Source organism: Passer domesticus, chromosome 6 (genome assembly GCF_036417665.1).
Source record: "Passer domesticus isolate bPasDom1 chromosome 6, bPasDom1.hap1, whole genome shotgun sequence".
NCBI lineage: Eukaryota > Metazoa > Chordata > Aves > Passeriformes > Passeridae > Passer > Passer domesticus.
The window spans coordinates 47,355,499-47,374,754 of NC_087479.1; the positions used below are offsets into that span (position 1 = coordinate 47,355,499).

The window sequence follows — 19,256 nt, forward strand, 5'->3', positions numbered from 1 at the left end:
TGTCTATTTCATCCAGTGGAATCTGGCCAAATATCTGAAGGTAGGGACGATAAAGAACCCTTCTGAATATCCATTCCACTCGGCTGTCATTGGGATGGAGCAGAGCTTGAGTTGTCACACCATAGGCAATGAGCCACACGCTCAAGAAAAACAGAAAGAAGAAAACGTCCTTCATCTGCAAAAGAGAGGGGAAGGGGGAGAAGAGGAAGGGCAGTGACTGTGATAGCACAGTCAAGGAACAGTAGTCTTTCTGTATGAATATGGCTTAAATAATTCTGTTTCTTTACAAGCTCGTTTAGGTTCAAGGAGGTGGAATAGGATACAGTTCCATGCACAGAATTCCTCATCTGACCTTGCTGTTACCACATTATCCTTGGCCTGCAGTAAGCATTCTTCTTTGATACCTCATTTAGATAAAGGCCCATTTTAAACTAAAATCTTGCTTTCCAGTCATCAAACATTTAAAAATGAAACAGATTTTATCTTTTAAGTGGTTGTCACATTTTATATTTTAAGTGCATATTTTCTGTGAGCTGTCTCAGTACCATGGACTGCTTTACTGTGAATTAGCAGAGTTCTGCTGCAGCAGAGAATCCTGGTAGCAGTCAGTGCTCATTGATGAGTACTGGGCTACTGACACAGCAGGCAGTGAAGGCTGCAAGGATCAGGTTCCTTCTGTCTTCAGTTTTCAAGCTAAGTGATGCATCTGAAAGATTCTTTTTGGGGCTTCCTGCTTTTAAACATTGTGTTTCTCTACAGAGGCAGAAGTAATTGAATCCTAAGACACTTACTTTAAAAAAATCTAATATGAATATCAAGTGCAATAATTTTTCCCTGGTGGAAGAGGAACACTTCATCCTCTCCCCATCTGATCTGACAGAGTTCATTAGGGACTGTAGTTTCCTTTCAATTAGATTATTGGATTGTGCAGTTACCCATAGCATAGGCATTTCAGAGCTCCAGGATGTTTCTTGGAGTTCTGATAAGAAACATTATCTCTAAGCCAGGCAAGACAGAGTTGATGTCTGACTTCCATTAATGTTTTCTGGATGATCTAAAATTTAGGAGTGCTGCAGGGCTGTAATGGTATCAAGGTGATGGGAGAGTGGTGAAAAGTCTGGAACTATTTTTTTCCAATTTGCAGTTTCTCTGGAAACGAGTATTGTTCTGGAATTTTAGCAGTTACCAGACCTGTTTCAGCAAGGGTATAAAGGGGAAAGACAGTAAGAGACCACCTAGGATTGTTTCTGTCTTAAATAAGGGAGATGATTTTGCTTGAACCCCCTTGAACCCTTCAGGCAAGTTTCATTTACTGAAGAAACCTTCACTGTTTCTTCCTTTGATGTGAGGTTCAACACTGAAATACCAAAGCTGAGGCATCCTGTGGGCTTGGGTGGGGCAAAGATGAAAGGTCCCTGACAGGGCTTTTTCTAGGCTGCTCTTTATGTTCTTTTTAAGTCTTCCCAACCCCAGTGTTATCTTGCAGGACCTCAGGTGCCAGCAGAGTGGGCACAGGTAGGACTTGCCCAAGACCCTGGTTTAGCTTGGCAGGCAGCAAAGGAAGGGTTAGGAGCTGTAGCTCTGACTTGTTCTCTCACAATAGAAGTCTGCTAATGCCATAAGCTAGATAATGAACAAGAACAAATATTTATTTGCCATTTACCCTTTTGCTAGCCCAACCAAATGTCATCTCAGAGTTTCAGTTATTGCATTTGTAGACAAATCCAAATAGCTTGGTAGTTATGTTTATTCAATGTATAGGCTTGTTTAGACTGTAGAGCTTTTACTGAGTTCTGCTGTGAGTCACAAATCAAATGTTTGTAGATTCTGTAATGGTACTTAAAATTAGATGAACTCTAGTAATCAGTGAGCATGAGCTAATTGACCTGGAGGATTAAGATGCCTAAATAAAAAGCTATTTCAACATACCCAAGCACAGTAACTGAAATCCCAATATCCTGTTTCTTGCAGGAGAGCAGTAATAAATAAAAATACAATTTATCAACATCTTCTAACATCTGCTCACAAAGTACTAATATATTTTCATTGTAACAGGGAGATAAAAAGTACAAGTAAGAATAATTCCTGTAGGAAACTTGTAACCATCCTTTTTCATTGTTCTTTTTTTTTTTTTCCTCCCACACTTGCTTTTTTTTCTGCCCAAGTCATTTATTGGGAGCCCTCCTGTACATGGCCTATCATCTGCCTGAGGTCTTTGCCCTGGATGCACACAGCTTAGGAAGTAGGAGGAATTGCAGTAAAACAAAGCTCTTCATTAGCCAGATCTCAGGCTTTTTTAATTTATCTCAGGATAAATTATTAGGTGAAATACAAGGATTAGTAAATTTGGACCAGCTCACTGAACTACAGAGGTCTGTGTAAGGATCTACTTCAAACATTCCATCTTATAACAAAATACAGGAATATGGAAAATGACAGGCCTTAAAAATGTAAAAGTAAAGACAGATTATGAAGTTATTTATTTTCTAAAGACAAGATGTCCTGCTCTTCATTTCTTAGAAGGCACAAGTATTTGTCTGAGGCAAACTGCACACTTACCATCCTTTCCACAATTATGATCTTTGGTCCAAGTTGTTTGTGAATTGCAAAAATATGGATAAGTCTAAGTGTAAACACCATGAAATCAATGGCAAGTATTGTACGACCAGCTTGAAAAGTTGAGTTCAGCATCCTGCAGAAGACATGGAATGAAATGTCAGCTCTCAGCAAGTATTGCTCAAGTCTGTGCAGTGATGAGAAATAACCAAGAGATGGAGGAACACTCTTTTCTCTCAGCTTCAATGAGATTTATTAACAAATAATAAAAAATAAGGTACTTTGAGTAAAAGGGATTTCAGAAAACAAAGCAGAGCTTTTCAGTACGTGTGTTTGAGTATATAAATTTTAAAGGCTCCTACTGCAGAAACGCATCTCAAAGCCTGTAAAAATTAATGTTAGAGTCTGTCTTCTCATGAGACTCAGCTGTCAGTTGATATGCACAGCCCTTGCTACTAATGCAAATACATACCTGCAGATTACTCCAATTATGAAGAGAAAGATGGTGACCATATCGCATTTATTCCAGTTATCCTCCACATACAGTTTAAATTTTTTCATTAAATTTGTGTCTTCATCGGTATAGAAACTCTGAAAAAGAGAAATAAGCATTGGTATTGATCTCTTTCCACTTTCACTATTTCCTTCTGAGTTTTAACATAATACCTGTTGCCTTTTTCCCTTTCATTGCAAAGAGCAAAAACAAATTCTGAGCATAATAAGGGGAAATGCAGCTTCCAGTCAGAGTTCAGTTTCTAGGCATTGCTGTCCAAACAGCATGAACAGATTTGGCTTTTCTGTGCTGGAATTGTCAGTGAAGGCACATTTGATTATCTAGGCAAGGAGTTGGCTTTCTTAATTGGGTTTTAGCCTGGCAGTCTTCATGTTTTACAGGTTTGTAATGAAATGTTCTTTGATCTAGATGTTTTCCATGTACTCCTCTGTTAATGGCCTTGCTGCATAATTTCAAATAAATTGTGACGAACTTTCCTGTCTCTTCTGCTTAAATAATGAGCACCTACTGGTTCATCCAGAGTAAATGATTGTAACTGGGTTTTTTTTGTGTCTAAAGAGAAGAGCTTTGTGCACCCGCAGTTGCACAGCAACACAATTGCACCACTGTTATTGTTTCAGTTTTTAAACTGAGAACTTTCCAAAACCAGTAACAGGAGACTTATGGAGAAGGGCTTTTGGGGATTGGTGGTTTTGTTTGGTTGGGTATTTTTTAAGAAAAGCAAGCCCAAAAGAGATCTGCTAATATTTTGAGTTGAAAATTATTTTAGGAAAAGCCACAAATAATCTGAATTAATTTACTTGTGATTTTTTAAACAGTCCCCAGCGGGGAAGAATCTCATAAAAGGATATAGGGCTGTCTGCTGTGTTTCCAGGTGCAGAATAAACTTCTAACTTATATTGTTTGTGGTGGGAGGACCTCATTCTGTGGAGTGAAATCAGAGAGGGATTTACAAAGCAGAGAATGTCTGAATGCTGGCAGCCCACTTGACTTGTCTAAGACTGCAGTAGGATGGAAAAACAGAGGTAGAGATGTAGGTTTATATGGGGGAGGAAGAGCTTGCTCTGGGGGAGAGAGAGGTGAAATGTTTAGGGTAAACTAAGTTCAGTGTTGTTCTGTGCACCTGACACTTAAAATGTCCGAGCCTGTACAGTTATACAGACTGTAAATCTCTTGGAAATATTGCTGCAGGTTTTGCTGTGTTGGCACTAGGGTGATGCAGGTTACTCACCTGTCGGATCTCTTCCAAGACAAGGGTAAACACCCAGAAGTAGAGCACAATTTCTTTAACAGATGGACCCTGAGGTGGAGGTGGTTTAAAGTCCAGTAAAAGGACATAAGTAAATAGAAAAAGAAAAGCAAAGTACATTATAACATTCCCCATAAACACAGTTACAGGGGCACTCCAGAATTTTCTCCACCGGGTAAATGTGAATGTTGCCCACGCTGTGTTTGCAGAAGGATTCTGTTTTTCCAATGTGTCATTTCCTCTGCAAACCAAAAAGAATACATGCTTGGTGACAATCTCCTAAAATTAGTTCATGGGAAGAGGCTCAATATTATTCTATATAAAGCTACTTGTAAGATAGTAACAGGCAGATGCTGGGGCTGGCCAAGGGGGAAGGCTGTAAAAGTCAGAGCAATCATATTACCATAGCAGAAATATTTCAAATCAAAAAGAAGGTTTTGAAAAACAAAGTCACATCAGAATTATGTGAGCATTTTTATTATTTCAGTTTAGTTGTATTGATTTTATATGTTAACTTCATTGTGTTCTGCATGGACTGCAAATGCTCAAGGAGAAGGGGGAAGGGTAATTGGCCTTTATACACCTAAATAATAGGAGAGAAAAGAAAACGGCCAATGAATTTTTGTGAGTCAGCTCTTAATTATTTTGGCTTTAAAATTTCTTGCCGTATTTGTCTGTGGAAGTTCTTGTTGCTGTGACTTTGAACTTCTGACCCAGTCTCTAAGTGCTGGGTTGTGTTAAGCCTGTGTTTCTTGACTATCCTTGCTGGAATCTGATAGACCTGCTGAAGAATACCTTGCTGCTTTGCATAACTGGCATCTTGCCCTTTGTAATTAAATTAGAGTAAGCTGCAAAATAGCAATATAGAAGCCTTTTAGCAAAAAGAGCTGACCTCATAAAATATGTATTAAGGTGGTCTTTGAGTGGTGTGGAATGATGCAAGTATTTTGGTAACTGAAGGGAAATTTGACCTGTACATTTACAGCTGTTTTGCTGTGTTTTGGAACAGAAGGTGGTATCTATTGGCAATGGAAAATATCCTGTGCAGAAAACGCAAGTTTGATAGCAATTTGATCTTTGTGTGAGGATTTGTTTCCACATAAAATGCTCTCCTGTGTAAGCTAGGGATGTTATTGGACCTTTAATTTTGTGATTCTTACTCTGAGAAGTTTGATCTCCAACAAAGGATGTGCACACTAGGGTATGTTTTCAATTTCACCTCACAGAAAATAAACAATGACTCTTCACTGGTTTTTAATTTCCTCTGACGATCTTGCTAATTATTAAATACATTTGTTACAAGAGAAAAGTTCTCTTTGTGGCCAATCTTTTTCTATATGCCTGATTCTCTACTACCTCTCAATTTATGACATCATGAGATACATTCCCATGGTAACAGGCTAATATCATAAACAGATAATTGCAGCTTTACTGTAAGATGCTGAAATAGATCTGGGACGGAGAGAGCCTCTTTGTTAAAATAAATTGCTAGGATAATAGCAATTGGAACATGGAATGTAATGACCAAACCATGCTGCACTCAGGATATGGAAGTGCTTTATGATATTGCTTACAAATAGCTCCCAAGAGGCAGATGCTTTTACACCTATTTTATAGGTTAGGGAGGGAGAGAGAAGAACTAATGATTTTCTCCAATATACCAGCAGTTAAATACCAGAGGTAAAAATAGAACCTAATAACTCTGACTTGGTCCAGGACTTCATACTGCAGCTGGTGCTTCCTCTCTACCGCTGCTGTTCACATATTTCTGGAGTTCTCTTTAAATCATGGAAAAGCTAAGTGGCAATTTAGCACTATTTGGCCATTTAGAGGACTTTGTGCCACTCAAAATCTACTTATCATGACTTAAGTCCTTGTGGTCTCCCAGGTTTTGGTGATAAGTGTGTGGTAGAGGTATAGGGGGGATTCTGCTCTGAATCACCAATCTATGACTGACCACAAGAAACTGAAAAAACCTTTGTGCTCAGTTACCCATTTGTGTGATGCTCCCTCTAATTCATAAGGTTCCTTAGGGGCTCATCTGTTAAAATATAAATTAAGAGCATGAGAAGCTGACTTGATGTAAAATTCCCTGGTACTGATGGGTGCAAGTACACCTTTGCAAGAAAGTATGCAGTGATGCAAGGTTTTGCTGAGATCCTTCTTTCTGCTCAGCACATTGATCTGATAACTTCTTAAAATCCATTGTGTATCGGTCATCATGAGCTAATGGGAATGTCAAAAAATGCTATTTGATTCCCAAGTCAATTCCTTGTTCTTAATTTCTTGTAGAAATTACCTGCTTAGAAAAACTAAACTGGTGTCTCCTTAAAGCAGTGCTATATCCCTATTTATTTTCCTGTATTCCTTTTAGAGAGCAACAACAGCAATAATCAGAGGGCCCAGCAATAATCAAAGGGCACTTCCTGAGGAGTAATGAGTTTCTTGGCCCTTCAGCTGCTCCTTAGATCATTAACTGATGATCTAAGGATGATGGTCACTAATACACAAGAAGTGTATTAGTGATGGCTTTAAACTTACCTATCTTCTTCCTGGGAGAGAAACAGAGTCCTCTCTGAATCCAAACTGTCCAGCTCTCTGAATGGCTCTGGCTCATTCTTTAATTGTTTTTCTTTGCTGTAAGGAAATAAACTCATTAGTTAAAAGATGATGCTTAGCCATTTTTCACTACTGAATTGGCATTGATACAGAACTGCTACCATGTACTTATCTTGGATCTGCTCTGCTGGGGAGCTATTCAATAGGGCATAAACTTTATCTTTACAAATTCTGTTTATTTTTAAGGAGGAGGCTGAAGTCACCAACATGACTCAGAGAAGTGATAAATTGGTGTGCTTCACAAAAATGGAGCAGGATTCTCATTTTCCTCAAAAGAGTTAGGATTTGAGCAGAAGTAAACCCCTCAGTCAGCCTTAGAAGAGAACTGCTCAATGCTCCATTCCTGGTTACTCTTAGTAGCAATTAAGAAGGGAAATCCTAGAAACAGCAGGGGACATGTGACAGTTTTTGCATTTCCAGAGAAAGGAGGCAAAAAAATGGAAATTTGGAACGGATTGTTTTGATTATGTATAATAATTCAAACCTTTCCATGAAAACTTTGCCAAAATATCACATTAAATGAATTTGTGAATCTGGCAGCCTGAAGGTCATCATCTTTAGTGACACTGGCAGAAGGCAAATCTTGAGTCAGCATTGCCAAACAAGTTGTCCTCTTGCTTTTTATGTAGTTTAAGAGTCAAGAAACATGTATTTCATAACAACATGTCATTTCATATTGCTAATTCTTATGATTTGTATGTGATTCTCTGAATGCTTGAGGTTTTCCTAAAGTTTCAGATCCACAATTTTAATGACCACCTGAGCAGTTTCTGGCTGCTCTTTTTTTCTCTTCTGTTTTTTAAATTTTATTTAGTTGGTTGGTTTTTATGGTGTGGGGCGTTTTGTTTTGTTGGTGTTTATAGTACATGGACTCTTTTTCAAGAAAACCTAAGATTATAAGGCACTGAATTTGAAAATCATACTTGATTTTGATTGACTGGTAATTTAATGTCAGTCCCATGTTTTTAAGCTTGACTTATGGTTATCAAGGCTTGTGGCTGATAACTCTGCTTTATGATGGATGTTTTCCTTAGATACTGAGGTTTGAGCCAGGCATCTTCAAATCTAGAAACAAATGGTGCTACAGCTGCAGGTATTCTACACATTGTCATGTAGAATCTGGAGCTGACAGAATTCCAACAGGCTTTCCTGTGGACTGTGCAAAATAGAATGATCTCTATGAAACCATGGCATTGATCTTTTAAGTTTGGCAACAGGACACACAAATCCCTCGGCCCCATAGAAAACTGATTTGGTTAGGTGATAGTTAGGTGATGTTACTGTTTTAATCATTTCAGGGAGAAATTTTGAGTCTGAATAATTTTATGGCATATTTTGCGTCATTTATCTCTTGCACCTAGTTATGTTTATACCTGAAGGATATTAAATTGGTGTAGATGAGGAAAGGACACCAGAATGCACAGATTAACTTGAGGATCTGTGTGCTTGTAGACATGTCTCCCCACCATATTTTTGTCAGGAAGGCCTGAAAGTCAAGAAGAGAAGAGATGTCTTTAATATCACAAAAAGATTCTTGCAGATGAAGCACACCTATGTTCAGTGACTCCTAAGACAGTGACTGCTCTGAAGACCTCACAGCTTCAGAGCAAACAGGTTCTCTGTGTGTCCTTCTGCAGATGTTGAGTATGCAAAGAGTTACTTGGAGACCCGTGGAAAGAACAGCAAGCCAAATGGAATTAAGCAACATCTGTAGTACTAAGGAAGCCCAAGTCAGGCACTGGGAGATAAAAGCAGCATCACTCTTAATTTAGCTTTGTGTATGCAAAGAGAAGTCAGGTTGTGAGAGCAAAGCTGAATAGTAATTTAATTTAACTTTTATCAGTGAGCTCTCTCTTGAATCTGAACAAGGAGTTACCTCACATCTTGGAGCAGCTTCATTATGCCCCAGGCAGATTTATAGTGCTTTTCTGATGCTTCTCTGTGAGCAAGAAAGGAATAAAAAGCAAAAAAGCTCACGATGGATTAAGGGCTAAACCTTCTCAGCACACTGGTGTGTGTGCCAGCTGGATGAGAGAGTGGGGAAAGGGGGAATTGTGCTGTTTTGGCAAGGACATGGTGTAATGTCCTCTTCATCTGTTGCTAGAGGGAGAGGAGTGTCCCTTCTCTGAAGAATGGTTCTCAGGGGAATACATCCATTGGGGTTGTTCAGTTCCTGTGCTGCCCTCTCCTGTGTCCAGCTCAAGGCCCTGGGGGCATGTAAAAGTTACCTGGACGCCGTCATGTGCAAAGAAAGACTTTGCATCTGCTTCTGTGGCCAGCTGAAGGCACGTGGTTTTGCTCCAGTACTGATTTTTCCTCACCAACAGAGCAAATGCTCTCTCCTCACTGTTGTGGTAGCATTCACTAAAGAGTTCTGCCGTATGAAGGAAACACAGACAAAAATTTTATCTCTTGGGTGATCTTCTTACACTTTGAAGGATGAGTTGTCATGCTGTCTTCACTTTCCTGAACAGACTAAAGAAGATAAGCAGCCCAGTTTTGTCTTGTAGACAACAAATCCTTCATTTTGAGACAGAGCTACTTGATATAAAATAATATTAGACTTGGTGGAGTGTTATAAAATAATTGTTTCCAGAGAAACTGGTCCTGGAGCTTAGAAACCAGGATAAATTTAATGAGTCAAAAAAAAAATCTTCTCATTAGACAAGATCTGACTTCTCATGTCTGTTCCATTCTACTGATTCACTTGATTATCTCAGTACCTTTCCCAAGCCAGCCTACACCTTGTTACACTGTGAGGCTGAGCAAAAAGGTCAAGTGCACTTAAAATTACATACAGAAATCTTTTCTAGTTGATGTGGTATTTATCATTCTTAAAGAAAGTTTGCTTTGCATAATCCAGGTCAGAAATTAAAACTGAGGATCTGATCTAATACCTATCAAAGCTAAGAAGCAGAAGTTCTGTGTATTTGATTAGGCCCCATAATTCCATTACTAAATTACTTGAGCCCTGTGATTACATGAGAACCTAATTTTTAATTTTTGTAAATAATAATGGACCTGTGAGAAGAATGGGAAAATGTGATCTCTGTGTAAATAATGCAGCTCCTGCATGAGCCTTGAGATGCCTGATGAACTACCCCAAAGGAAAAGGAGCCTCTGTGTTTGTTTCCATGTGGGGCACATTTTAAAGCCCTCTCCTCACAGCAGTGAAGGTGTGGATTGGGCTGAAGTCAGATCAGCAGAGAAGCTTGAGTGCAGACATCTGTTCCTACAGCAAGCAAAGGGGCGAGGGCTCAGCATTCCAGCACTGCGGATGCCTGGATCTGACTGCTGTAGGGAGGGGCATCTCATCTGCTGCAAAACCAGCCTGAGCCTCCCTGCAGTTTGCAGTGCACTTGGCCCTCTTCTGGGTGAGGTAATCTCAAATTATTTTTAGCAGCAATGACAAAACTTAAAACTTGTTGCTCTAGTGGCCCTTACAGAGCAAGCTTGATATTGCAGGAAGAGCAGGCTGCTGTGAGCCTGGAAGTGTTCTGGCTATTCAGTCTTTCACATCACTGTAACACACCTTGTACTAACACTAGACAATTAAAATACCAACAAGCAGCAGGAGACTATCTGTGCATCCCAGGGGGCCTGTCTTGGAACAGAGATTTTTTTTCCAAAATGAGTGGGTTTTAAATCTTTCCTCTGTATCTGAATGTTTGGGACTGTCTGTGCTGCAAGGCTGTTAAATTATTCATGACAGTTGACCTTTTATGACTGAAACTGTATATTTTTTCACTTGCTTGCCTTCCAATGGTAGTTCCTTCATAAATTTTCAATGCCATTCAAAAAGTGCCATTACTTACCAACAGCGAGCTGCTCATACTTGGCCTCTTTCATTATACAGGCTGCTTTGGTCTCCGTCTCCAGGCGGGACATCTCCTTCAGGATCTTGCAGGCTGCCAGAGCTGAAGCTACACCCTCCTGACCCTGTGGAATTGAAAGGGGCGCTGCTGCCACCCTCCACTGGAGGAAGGCATTTCTGAACGGGGCAGACTCCACCGTGCAAGGCATCGAACAGCAAAAAGTTCATGCCTTTCAAGCAAAATCTTACAGATTTGAAAGTCAAAAATGATGATCAAAACGACGCTTTTGATGACATTTGAGAATGAAAGCCACGTGTTGTGGATGCCCCATCCCTGGCAGTGTTGGAGGCCAGGCTGGATGGGGCATTGAGCATTGTCTAGCGGGAGGTGTCCCTGCAAACCTGTCTAGCGGGAGGTGTCCCTGCTCGCTGCTGGGCGTTGGAGCTGGATGACCTTTGAGGTCACTTCCAACCCAAACTATTCCATGATTCTTTATTAGTAGTTGTTGTGCCTTGTAAGGCTGGCGACTTCTGCATCCAGGCTCTTAGAGGCACCGGATTTGGGATAGCAATCAAGGACAGAAAGGAGAACATTGTGCTCTGGAAAGGCGTTCTCCCTGCGTCGAGATCGCTCCAGAGCGGCTGTGCTGGGGCAGAGGTGCGGGAAGAGGAGGGAGCAGAGCTGGCAGAGCCGGGCAGGGATGTGCGGCGCGCTGCGGACCCGCACGCAGCCGGGCCCCGCAAGGTGCCGATGTGCCCGCACGCACACAGCCCCGCCAGATGCGCTGCTCTGCAGGGCCGGGGTGGAGCTGAGAGACGGAGCTGAGAGCTCTGTCTCTGTCTGTGGGGGCAGGGGGGCTGCCAGATGCGGGAAACAGGGCTGGGTTGTGAAACAGGAGCCGATTGTGCCAGCTGGAAGCGCAGCCTTGCGGGGCGTGATGCTGCGCGCCGGGCGCGTCAGCTGAAGATGCTTCGCTCTTCCCTCCCGTCACGCTCGGAGCCGAACAATCGGGCCCTGTCGGAGGCACAAACCCTGCTCTGGGAGCTGTGGCTCCTCGGGAGCTGCGGGGAGCAGAGTTTCAGCCCGGGCTGATTTACACCTGCTGCCGCTCGGCGCCGGCCCCGCGGGCAGGAGCCGCGCCGAGGGGGAAGGAGCCGTAAATGCCGCCTCTCGTGGGCTGGAAACGAACCCATCTGTCACCCGAGCCGCAAGGCTGAGCGAAAAAACACCTCGTAAACTTGAAATATGCCATTACTTCACCCGAAGCAGCTACAGCTCGGAGCTTACCATAGCCCAGAAATAGTTTGCCATCTTGTGCCTGTTTTGAAGTACTGCCCACACAAACAAGTCCCTCCAAGGATTTTCGCTTTTCTGGTTCATGTCCAAGGGCCCAGGTAATCGCTTTGGGTTCGTTTTGTCCTGAAATATGGTTTGAAGAATTAAAAACCTGTCTGGCAGTCTCACTCCATGCAATTGACACGATCTAAGATGCTCTCAGCCTCGCTGGCTACTTCACATTTCTCTGACTTGTCAGTAGAACCAAAAGGTAATCAGCTCATTCTGTACTGAGTTAAATGATCCCTGTGTCCCCAGTGTAACCCAATATGTGTGAGAACTTTCTGGATGAAATGGTGACTCCGTTGAAGCCGATGCTAAAGTTTTCATTGGCTTTATTGAGGCTGGGGTTTCACCACTGGTGTGTAATATCAGACAAGAGAAACATGTGATTAACTAATCTGAGCTTGCCTTCAATTATATCAGGCTCTGCTCTGCTGCCACAGAGGACAAGGTTTCTGAGAAAAGGGAACAAAAGGCATTTTATTTCATCAGAAATAAATCTTTCCAAGGCCCTGTACAGGACAAGAATAGAGTACGTCAATACCCCTTTTTAGTCCTTCCTTTGAGAAACCTTTCCCTCATGCAGAGAGCAGTTTAAGTAGAACACTGCTTATTCCTTCAGCACTTGATAAAAAAAATTGTCTAGAGGAAGTGTGGCCACTTAGGTCAAGTTCTGAGTTTTAAGTATTTTTAAAAACTACCTTATTATCTATTGTGTTGGTTAGAAGCAGCCAGGGTTTATTTTAATTTTATTTTATTTTTAATTAAATAGGTTTTTGTGAGAATATATTTTTTAATAATTTAAATGATAGGATTCTGTTCAGATTTATTTTAATGGCACTTGGTGGGGAGGGGGGGGGTGTTTCTTTACTTTGTAGTGAGCTATTGAATCAACTAAATTGCATTGAAAGCCTTGCAGGAGACAAAGATATCCTAAAAGTCTCATCTGTTTTTGTAACCACTAGTTCCTAACCTGAAAAAAGATATTCCATTTGGCAGCAGTGATGCTGGTTTCCCAGTACTGTGATGCTCTTTCTGTGATAATGGGATTCAGCCATGGGAAGAAGCTTTAAAAGGGAAAAAGCTAGTAGGCAGCAGGAGCTGATCTCTGAACTGGGCCTTATCTGCAGCACTGGGCTTTAGCTCACTTGCTGCCAAATGCCAGAAAGGTTAAGTGAGGCTTTGGGGGCAAATTTTTATTTCTGGCAAGTTTGTAAGTCTGTAGTATGCTTAGTGACTTCAGAGGTATTGTCTCAAGTTGTTCATCCTTGTGAATGAAGAAACGCTGAGTAGATTCAAACTTAACTTTTCATACTACTAATTAATTTAGCTAGGCTTTATCAAAACAAAAGTGATTTAACGTCTCAAAAATATTTTTTTTTACATTGGTTTCTAGTTTTAACAGTTTTTAGGTGTAATTAGAACTTGACAAATACCAAAAGGCTTGATTGTTTCATTTGTCTGAAATGGAACTCTAATGAAATTTTATTATACATCTTTGTTTTGAAACCTTGCACTCAAACTTATTTTCAATGCTTTGGCAAGCACTCTGGTCCTTAGGCATTTTAATATTAAGTACATTGTCAAAATGCAAAAATGATGATGCATCTATTGCACTGCTGTGGATTATAGACATTCCACACTGGTACCCCCATCACATATTTTCCTTGTCATATGTTGGCCAGCAACACTTGCCAGGGCCATGTCACACAATTGTTCCTACTTCTTGTTCTATGTTCTGGCACTCCATAAAAAGACTAAAATTATCTAAAGGCAAATATCAAATACTGGATGTTTCTGTGTATCAATATCTGAGTTCAGTCTACTTATACAGAGTATAAATCCAAGAATAGTTTAGTGTACAAAGATGACCATTTTCAGGCTTGAGACTGAAAATCTAAATTGCCTGCTTTTCTTCTAAATTGCCTTCCCAGTACTACTTCTTGAAGTTCTGTATGAGAAAAGCAGACCACTATTTTTATGTCTAATTACTCCTTAGTAAATGCAAATCTTTGTATTCCCCATACATCTTTAAATCTGTTCCCTGCCCCACCTCAAAGACTAGACCTAGTTAAAATTGTAGAAATTCTGAATTGGAGGGGAGCAATGATGCAAAGTTGTGACTCACAGATTTCTTCTTGCCTCCATGTCTGAGGTCTTGATAGAAACCTTTGCATGCATCATGAAGAAAATCCTTGAGAACTCTGGAGACCTCACTGAGAGTGAAGAGGGGGCAGATCTCCTTCTGCTCACTCTGCTGCTGACCAGTGAGCCCTGCCAAGGTCAGTTTGCTTTCTTCATGCTTCTTCAGGAGAAGTTCATAGAGGAGACATTTCTGAGAAATGGAGCAGTAGAGTCTCTGCAGACGACTGTAGGTCAGGAATTCATATATGTTAGCCCCATTGTCAATAAACAACTTCACAAACTCTGGTTTGTTGTTGACTAGAGCATCCATCATCACTTCCTCCAGGTCACAGGACTAGATTGATGAAAGAGAAAAAAAAAAACAAACCAAAAAAGGAAATTTTGGGAGGTAATCATGGATGGATGATGAGAGAGGTTAGATTTAACAGGCACATTTTGTCTTCCACAAGTCAACAGTGAGTACAATGAGAAAGAGGTGGAACTTGCTTCATTTTTCTCTGACAAAATGTCTGTGCCATTGTTAATGTTAAAACACCAACATAAATTGTGTGCTGTAGGACTTGGTGTGAGGCACCTGCCACACTGGGTATTTGTACAGCAGTTACAAACAGTGACATTCTTCGTGCCACCTTCTAACAGTAATATCTGCCTGCTTCTTCTGCTTTGTAAACTCTGTTTTCTTTGCTATAATGTCTGTACACAAGCATTGTTGCTCTCAAACAGCTCCAGAAAGGGATGATGACCACTGAGTTATTCCTCTGTCTTTAGCCATTAACATACAGGGGGGCAGAAAAAAAAAAAACAGCCTCAGGAAGGAAAATACCCCTGCCCAATCTCTGAGTAGAGTGTGCAGTAGTGGTAAAACTTTTTTTTTAGAAGCCATCTTTTGGGATGCTCCAGTGTCCTGTACACATTGGAACATACACCGAGTGTCCTCTAAGGCAAAAAACCCCAGTACCTTCCACTCCACGTCACCATTGAATATTTCACTTTTAGCAATGTCGACCCTATTCCAGGCCACTGCCAGTTTCAGTTCATCCAGATATTCCTGAGCCTCCTGACTCTGACTTTTACAGGCTGGAAAAAAAAATAGGAAATGCAAATGAAGTCAGTACTTTATAGTCATGTTTAACTTATTGGTAGTTTGATTAGCAATGCAAGTTCTCCTTCAGCTGTCACAGATCTGTGGGTTGCTTAAACAGAAACCCTTCACAGCAATGTTTTCCCAAATAAAGAAACATTAATATTCAAATATGTTATTTTTTTTTCTATAGGAACTCTATTAAAAACATTACGTTTAAATGGCTATTGGATATTAAGAGGGACACTGGCCTGCAGAAAGTAGGGGACAGGACTGGCTGTTGGTTTTGCCTTGTGTCAATTAGCACATCAAGAACAGAATGTCTTTTTTTTTTTTTTTGCTCTCATGCTAATTTTAAGCTAACACAAACCATTAAATTGACAGAAACTGAAATAGATGGCAGCACAAGTAATGTCTTCTTTCAGAAGATATAGTGGAGATTTCTTATAGGATAAATGGATTGTTTCTTAAACAAAGGTAGTAGACCTTAAACAAAGGTCTACTTGTGGGTTTTGGTTTTGTTTTCATTGAGGGTTTTTTTTTAATGGTTTAATTGGAATGATATACTGCTCCAGTATATTTCAGTTCTTTTATTGCCTCTGTTATCAAGAGAAGCAAGCAGTGAAATAAAGGAGTGGCTAAAATAGAACCATACAATAGCATGAGATGAAAAAGCAAGCACTAGTTTAAAGGAAGCTTACAGGAGCTACAGTAACTGCCACAGTTCAATTGTCAATAAACAAACAAAAGAACAGTGCATCAGAAATGAAATCTGATCCAAGAGTCAACTGAATTTGCTCTGGAAAAAGGAAATATATTTATGGCATAGAAGTAAGTCAAGTAAGACAAACATTACAATGTTTGCTAATTGTATCTTACCTTTTACTAAGGCTTTCAAAATGACTGTGTCTAGTTCTTCTGAACCATCTTGCTCAAAGTTGTGTAGAGTCAGAAGATGCTGGTGTGAAATAATATTCTGAATCTATTTGGAGTCAAAACAAAAGTAATTTTGTACATTTTCCTTTGGATGCACATTAGTGCCCACATGCCCAGTAGAGATCACCCAGACAGTATTTCCCAAAAATTTGCATTCTAGTTGTAAAGCTGAGGTTTGGCAAGAAGGCCAATATTATTACTTTCCCATATATAAATAACTCATAAGGCAAGGAGGGATTTTTACTGCCTTTTCCAAGTGATCTACCAGGATAGGAGGAACAGAACTTAAATATTCTGGTAACCAGAGCAGGGCTTTAATTAAAAGATCCTTCCTTAACTTACATTCTTATTTGGCTCAAAATCACATTATAGCCAGCATACCACTAGTTTCATTTTACCTCATCCTCCTTTGACATTTAAGTTTTGCTCTCTGAGTTGTTTATTTAAAAGCATAGTCTCTAACTCTTCTCTGAGTAGAAGTCCTCAAATATTGATATATATACAGTACTCTTATCTTTCCTTCTGCTTCTCTGTTTATTGAGTTTTCTTTCTCGCAGTGCAGCTGCACTGAGACTTTGTGAGCCTCTGGCAATATTGCTTCCAGATGACTTTCATCCCCTTTTGTTAGTGATTTCGTAAAGTTCTTCCTAATGGAATTAATATGAGGAACTTTTAAAGCTGAGGATTATGGCAGGGAATGCGAAGGAGAAGTAGCAGGCCAGGTCAGGTGGACTTGGTTTATCTCAGAGGCACCCAGTGCTCTTCACACAAGGACAATCTCAGTGGGTATTTGTTCCTAAAAGACTTGTGCAAGTGTACCCCAATACAAAGAGTAAAGGAGATCTCTGAATCTGTTTTGTCTTTCTGTTTTGAGAACAATGATACGTAAAGAACAAGTGACTGACAGTAGATAGGATCATTTCTAAATGCGCTTCATTCCACTTAATTTATTCATGCTTATCCACAACGAGGTTTCCATTTACCAGCTGTAGATCATGAATTAGATCTCTTCTGTCACAGCTGCACAAGCTCCACAGCTGTGGATATAAATAATGCTTCGTGTCCCACAGAAGGACTGTCGGGTTCCTGGGTGCTGGCTGTTACTTGAGGAAGTAATTGAGGAAGGACAGAGCCCTCAGTGTTCAGCTGAATTACTGGGGCAGCAAAGTAGTTTGCATGATCAAATGCATGATTTGCATGACCACTTGATTTTTAATGCTAGAGAGGCATTCTATGACACCAGTGTCAAAGCACTGGAGTTCCTAAAACTTCTGAGTAGCTTCTTGCCAAACCTGTGCTGAAGTGGCTACCAAAGCTGCAAGTGTGAGGAGAGAGCTTTGTGAGCATGATGGCTTTTCAAAGCCATGAACTCACCGTCACTGTCCACTGGAGAATGTCCTTCCAGGGGAAGCTCTCTGCAGGGAATTTCTCCTTAAATTGCTTTTCAACAGCTTCTGGCATGATAAGCTGTGGGTCATTCATGAATGCTGCTAAGATGTCAGCTGTACCTCCAGACCCTGCTAAGATAAGCCAGGGAGCAGAATTTTCCAACCCGCTGCAAATTCTCTGTAGTTTAAAATAAGATGTTTTTAAAATTCATAAGTGGAAAGAAAATGTTATTCAAAAGAAGGACTTCTAGCAAACCAGGAATAAATATGTACCTAAATCAGATTCACTATGGAATCAGTCCAGACTCCTCTATGCTATTAGGATTTTTTGAATTCTGTAGCAGGTCATCCATGTATAGGTCTCTGACTCTGCTTCTTTTCGTGACACATCTGCTGAGTAGCTAAGCAACCTGACTTGGACAGACAATGCACAAAATTTCTTTGACCCTGTCTGTTTTTTACCCTGAAGTCTCTGTTTCAGCATATTCAAGTGCAAGAGAGTAACCCTGTACTGAAATTATCAGCAGGCTTTTTAGTATAGGCTTTTATTTTTTTTCTGTCTGCTAAACCTGGCAATATGTTCTGAAAATCAGGAATTTGCCTGTGGGAACACAACATTGAGCTACAGGAAGAAACCACTGAATCATAGCAACTACAAGAGTTAAAGGCCACTAATTCTATTACTGGTGCAATTAGAATGAGTCAGGCAGGTTGTTGAAAGAGGAAAGCAGAGGCCATGGCATGATAATTGCAAAAATGTCTATTTGCTGCCAGTCTGTTTCTTCCTCTGGAGTTATACAAAACTGCATTGATTCAATTGTGGTGCAAGGGTTTTTTTCTTTAGTTTAGGTATTGAGGTTTTTTAAAACTGTTAGTAGTCTCTGGTGTGTATTATCCATTTTAAGAAATCCATTTAAGAAATTGGTATTCTAAAAAAGTGTGGCCAGTCATTCTTTCCCAGCACAAGTTGGTTTAGAGCAACTCCAGCCAGTCACTTTCTGTTTTCCAGTCACACTGTTCTGTAAAACTTTGAAAAGAGGATTTACGTGTCATGACATGGGATTTTTCTAAACCAAAGGTACAGGAAACACTGCAATATTTAGCTTCTCATGAAAGAAAGGAAGCAAGATCATGAGGTGACATAACCTTTGTTTAAGCAGAGAGATTTCTAATATGAGTGTGTGTTTTAGTCCAGCTGACAAAACTGATGACAAGATACAAGAAACTGAAACTAGAAAACATCCCCAGAAAGGAGTCATTATTCTGGAAAGGGGTTACACAAAGCTTGCACATCACAGTCTCAGCACTTGGAAACCTTAAATTATAGTTAAATTATGTCTCTCTAAAGGTTTTCTAGACTGACAGTATTATAAAAAAGATAAGTAAAGTAGAATAAAAATCAAAGACTATCTCCTTGTTAATAGGTTCTTTAAGTTGTAGAACCACTCAGGAGAAAAATCAAAATGGATCCTTTGCTGAAGAAGATTTGGTATTATTATCAGGCAACACTCCAGTCTTCAATCCTACAATGTACTTCTGCTCAGTGGAACCAGAACACTCCCATTTTAAATGGCACATCCAGCAAACCTGATCTTGTGCTTCCTCTGAGCTCTGG

The 19,256-nt window shown here is 40.3% G+C and overlaps 1 protein-coding gene across 1 annotated transcript in view; it reads right to left on the reverse strand.

The window, feature by feature from the left end:
• TRPM5 (transient receptor potential cation channel subfamily M member 5) overlaps positions 1–19,256 on the reverse strand; it is a 36,349-nt gene that overhangs the window by 8,500 nt on the left and 8,593 nt on the right. Inside the window, exons 6-18 of the mRNA XM_064425244.1 lie at positions 17,628–17,819; positions 16,197–16,299; positions 15,195–15,313; positions 14,220–14,570; positions 12,041–12,172; positions 10,754–10,877; positions 9,167–9,312; positions 8,312–8,424; positions 6,861–6,956; positions 4,302–4,560; positions 3,029–3,147; positions 2,560–2,692; positions 1–175 (exon numbers count right to left, since the gene is read on the reverse strand). Coding sequence (XP_064281314.1) covers positions 1–175; positions 2,560–2,692; positions 3,029–3,147; positions 4,302–4,560; positions 6,861–6,956; positions 8,312–8,424; positions 9,167–9,312; positions 10,754–10,877; positions 12,041–12,172; positions 14,220–14,570; positions 15,195–15,313; positions 16,197–16,299; positions 17,628–17,819 — 2,062 coding nt within the window. The remainder of the gene's footprint in view (positions 176–2,559; positions 2,693–3,028; positions 3,148–4,301; positions 4,561–6,860; positions 6,957–8,311; positions 8,425–9,166; positions 9,313–10,753; positions 10,878–12,040; positions 12,173–14,219; positions 14,571–15,194; positions 15,314–16,196; positions 16,300–17,627; positions 17,820–19,256) is intronic.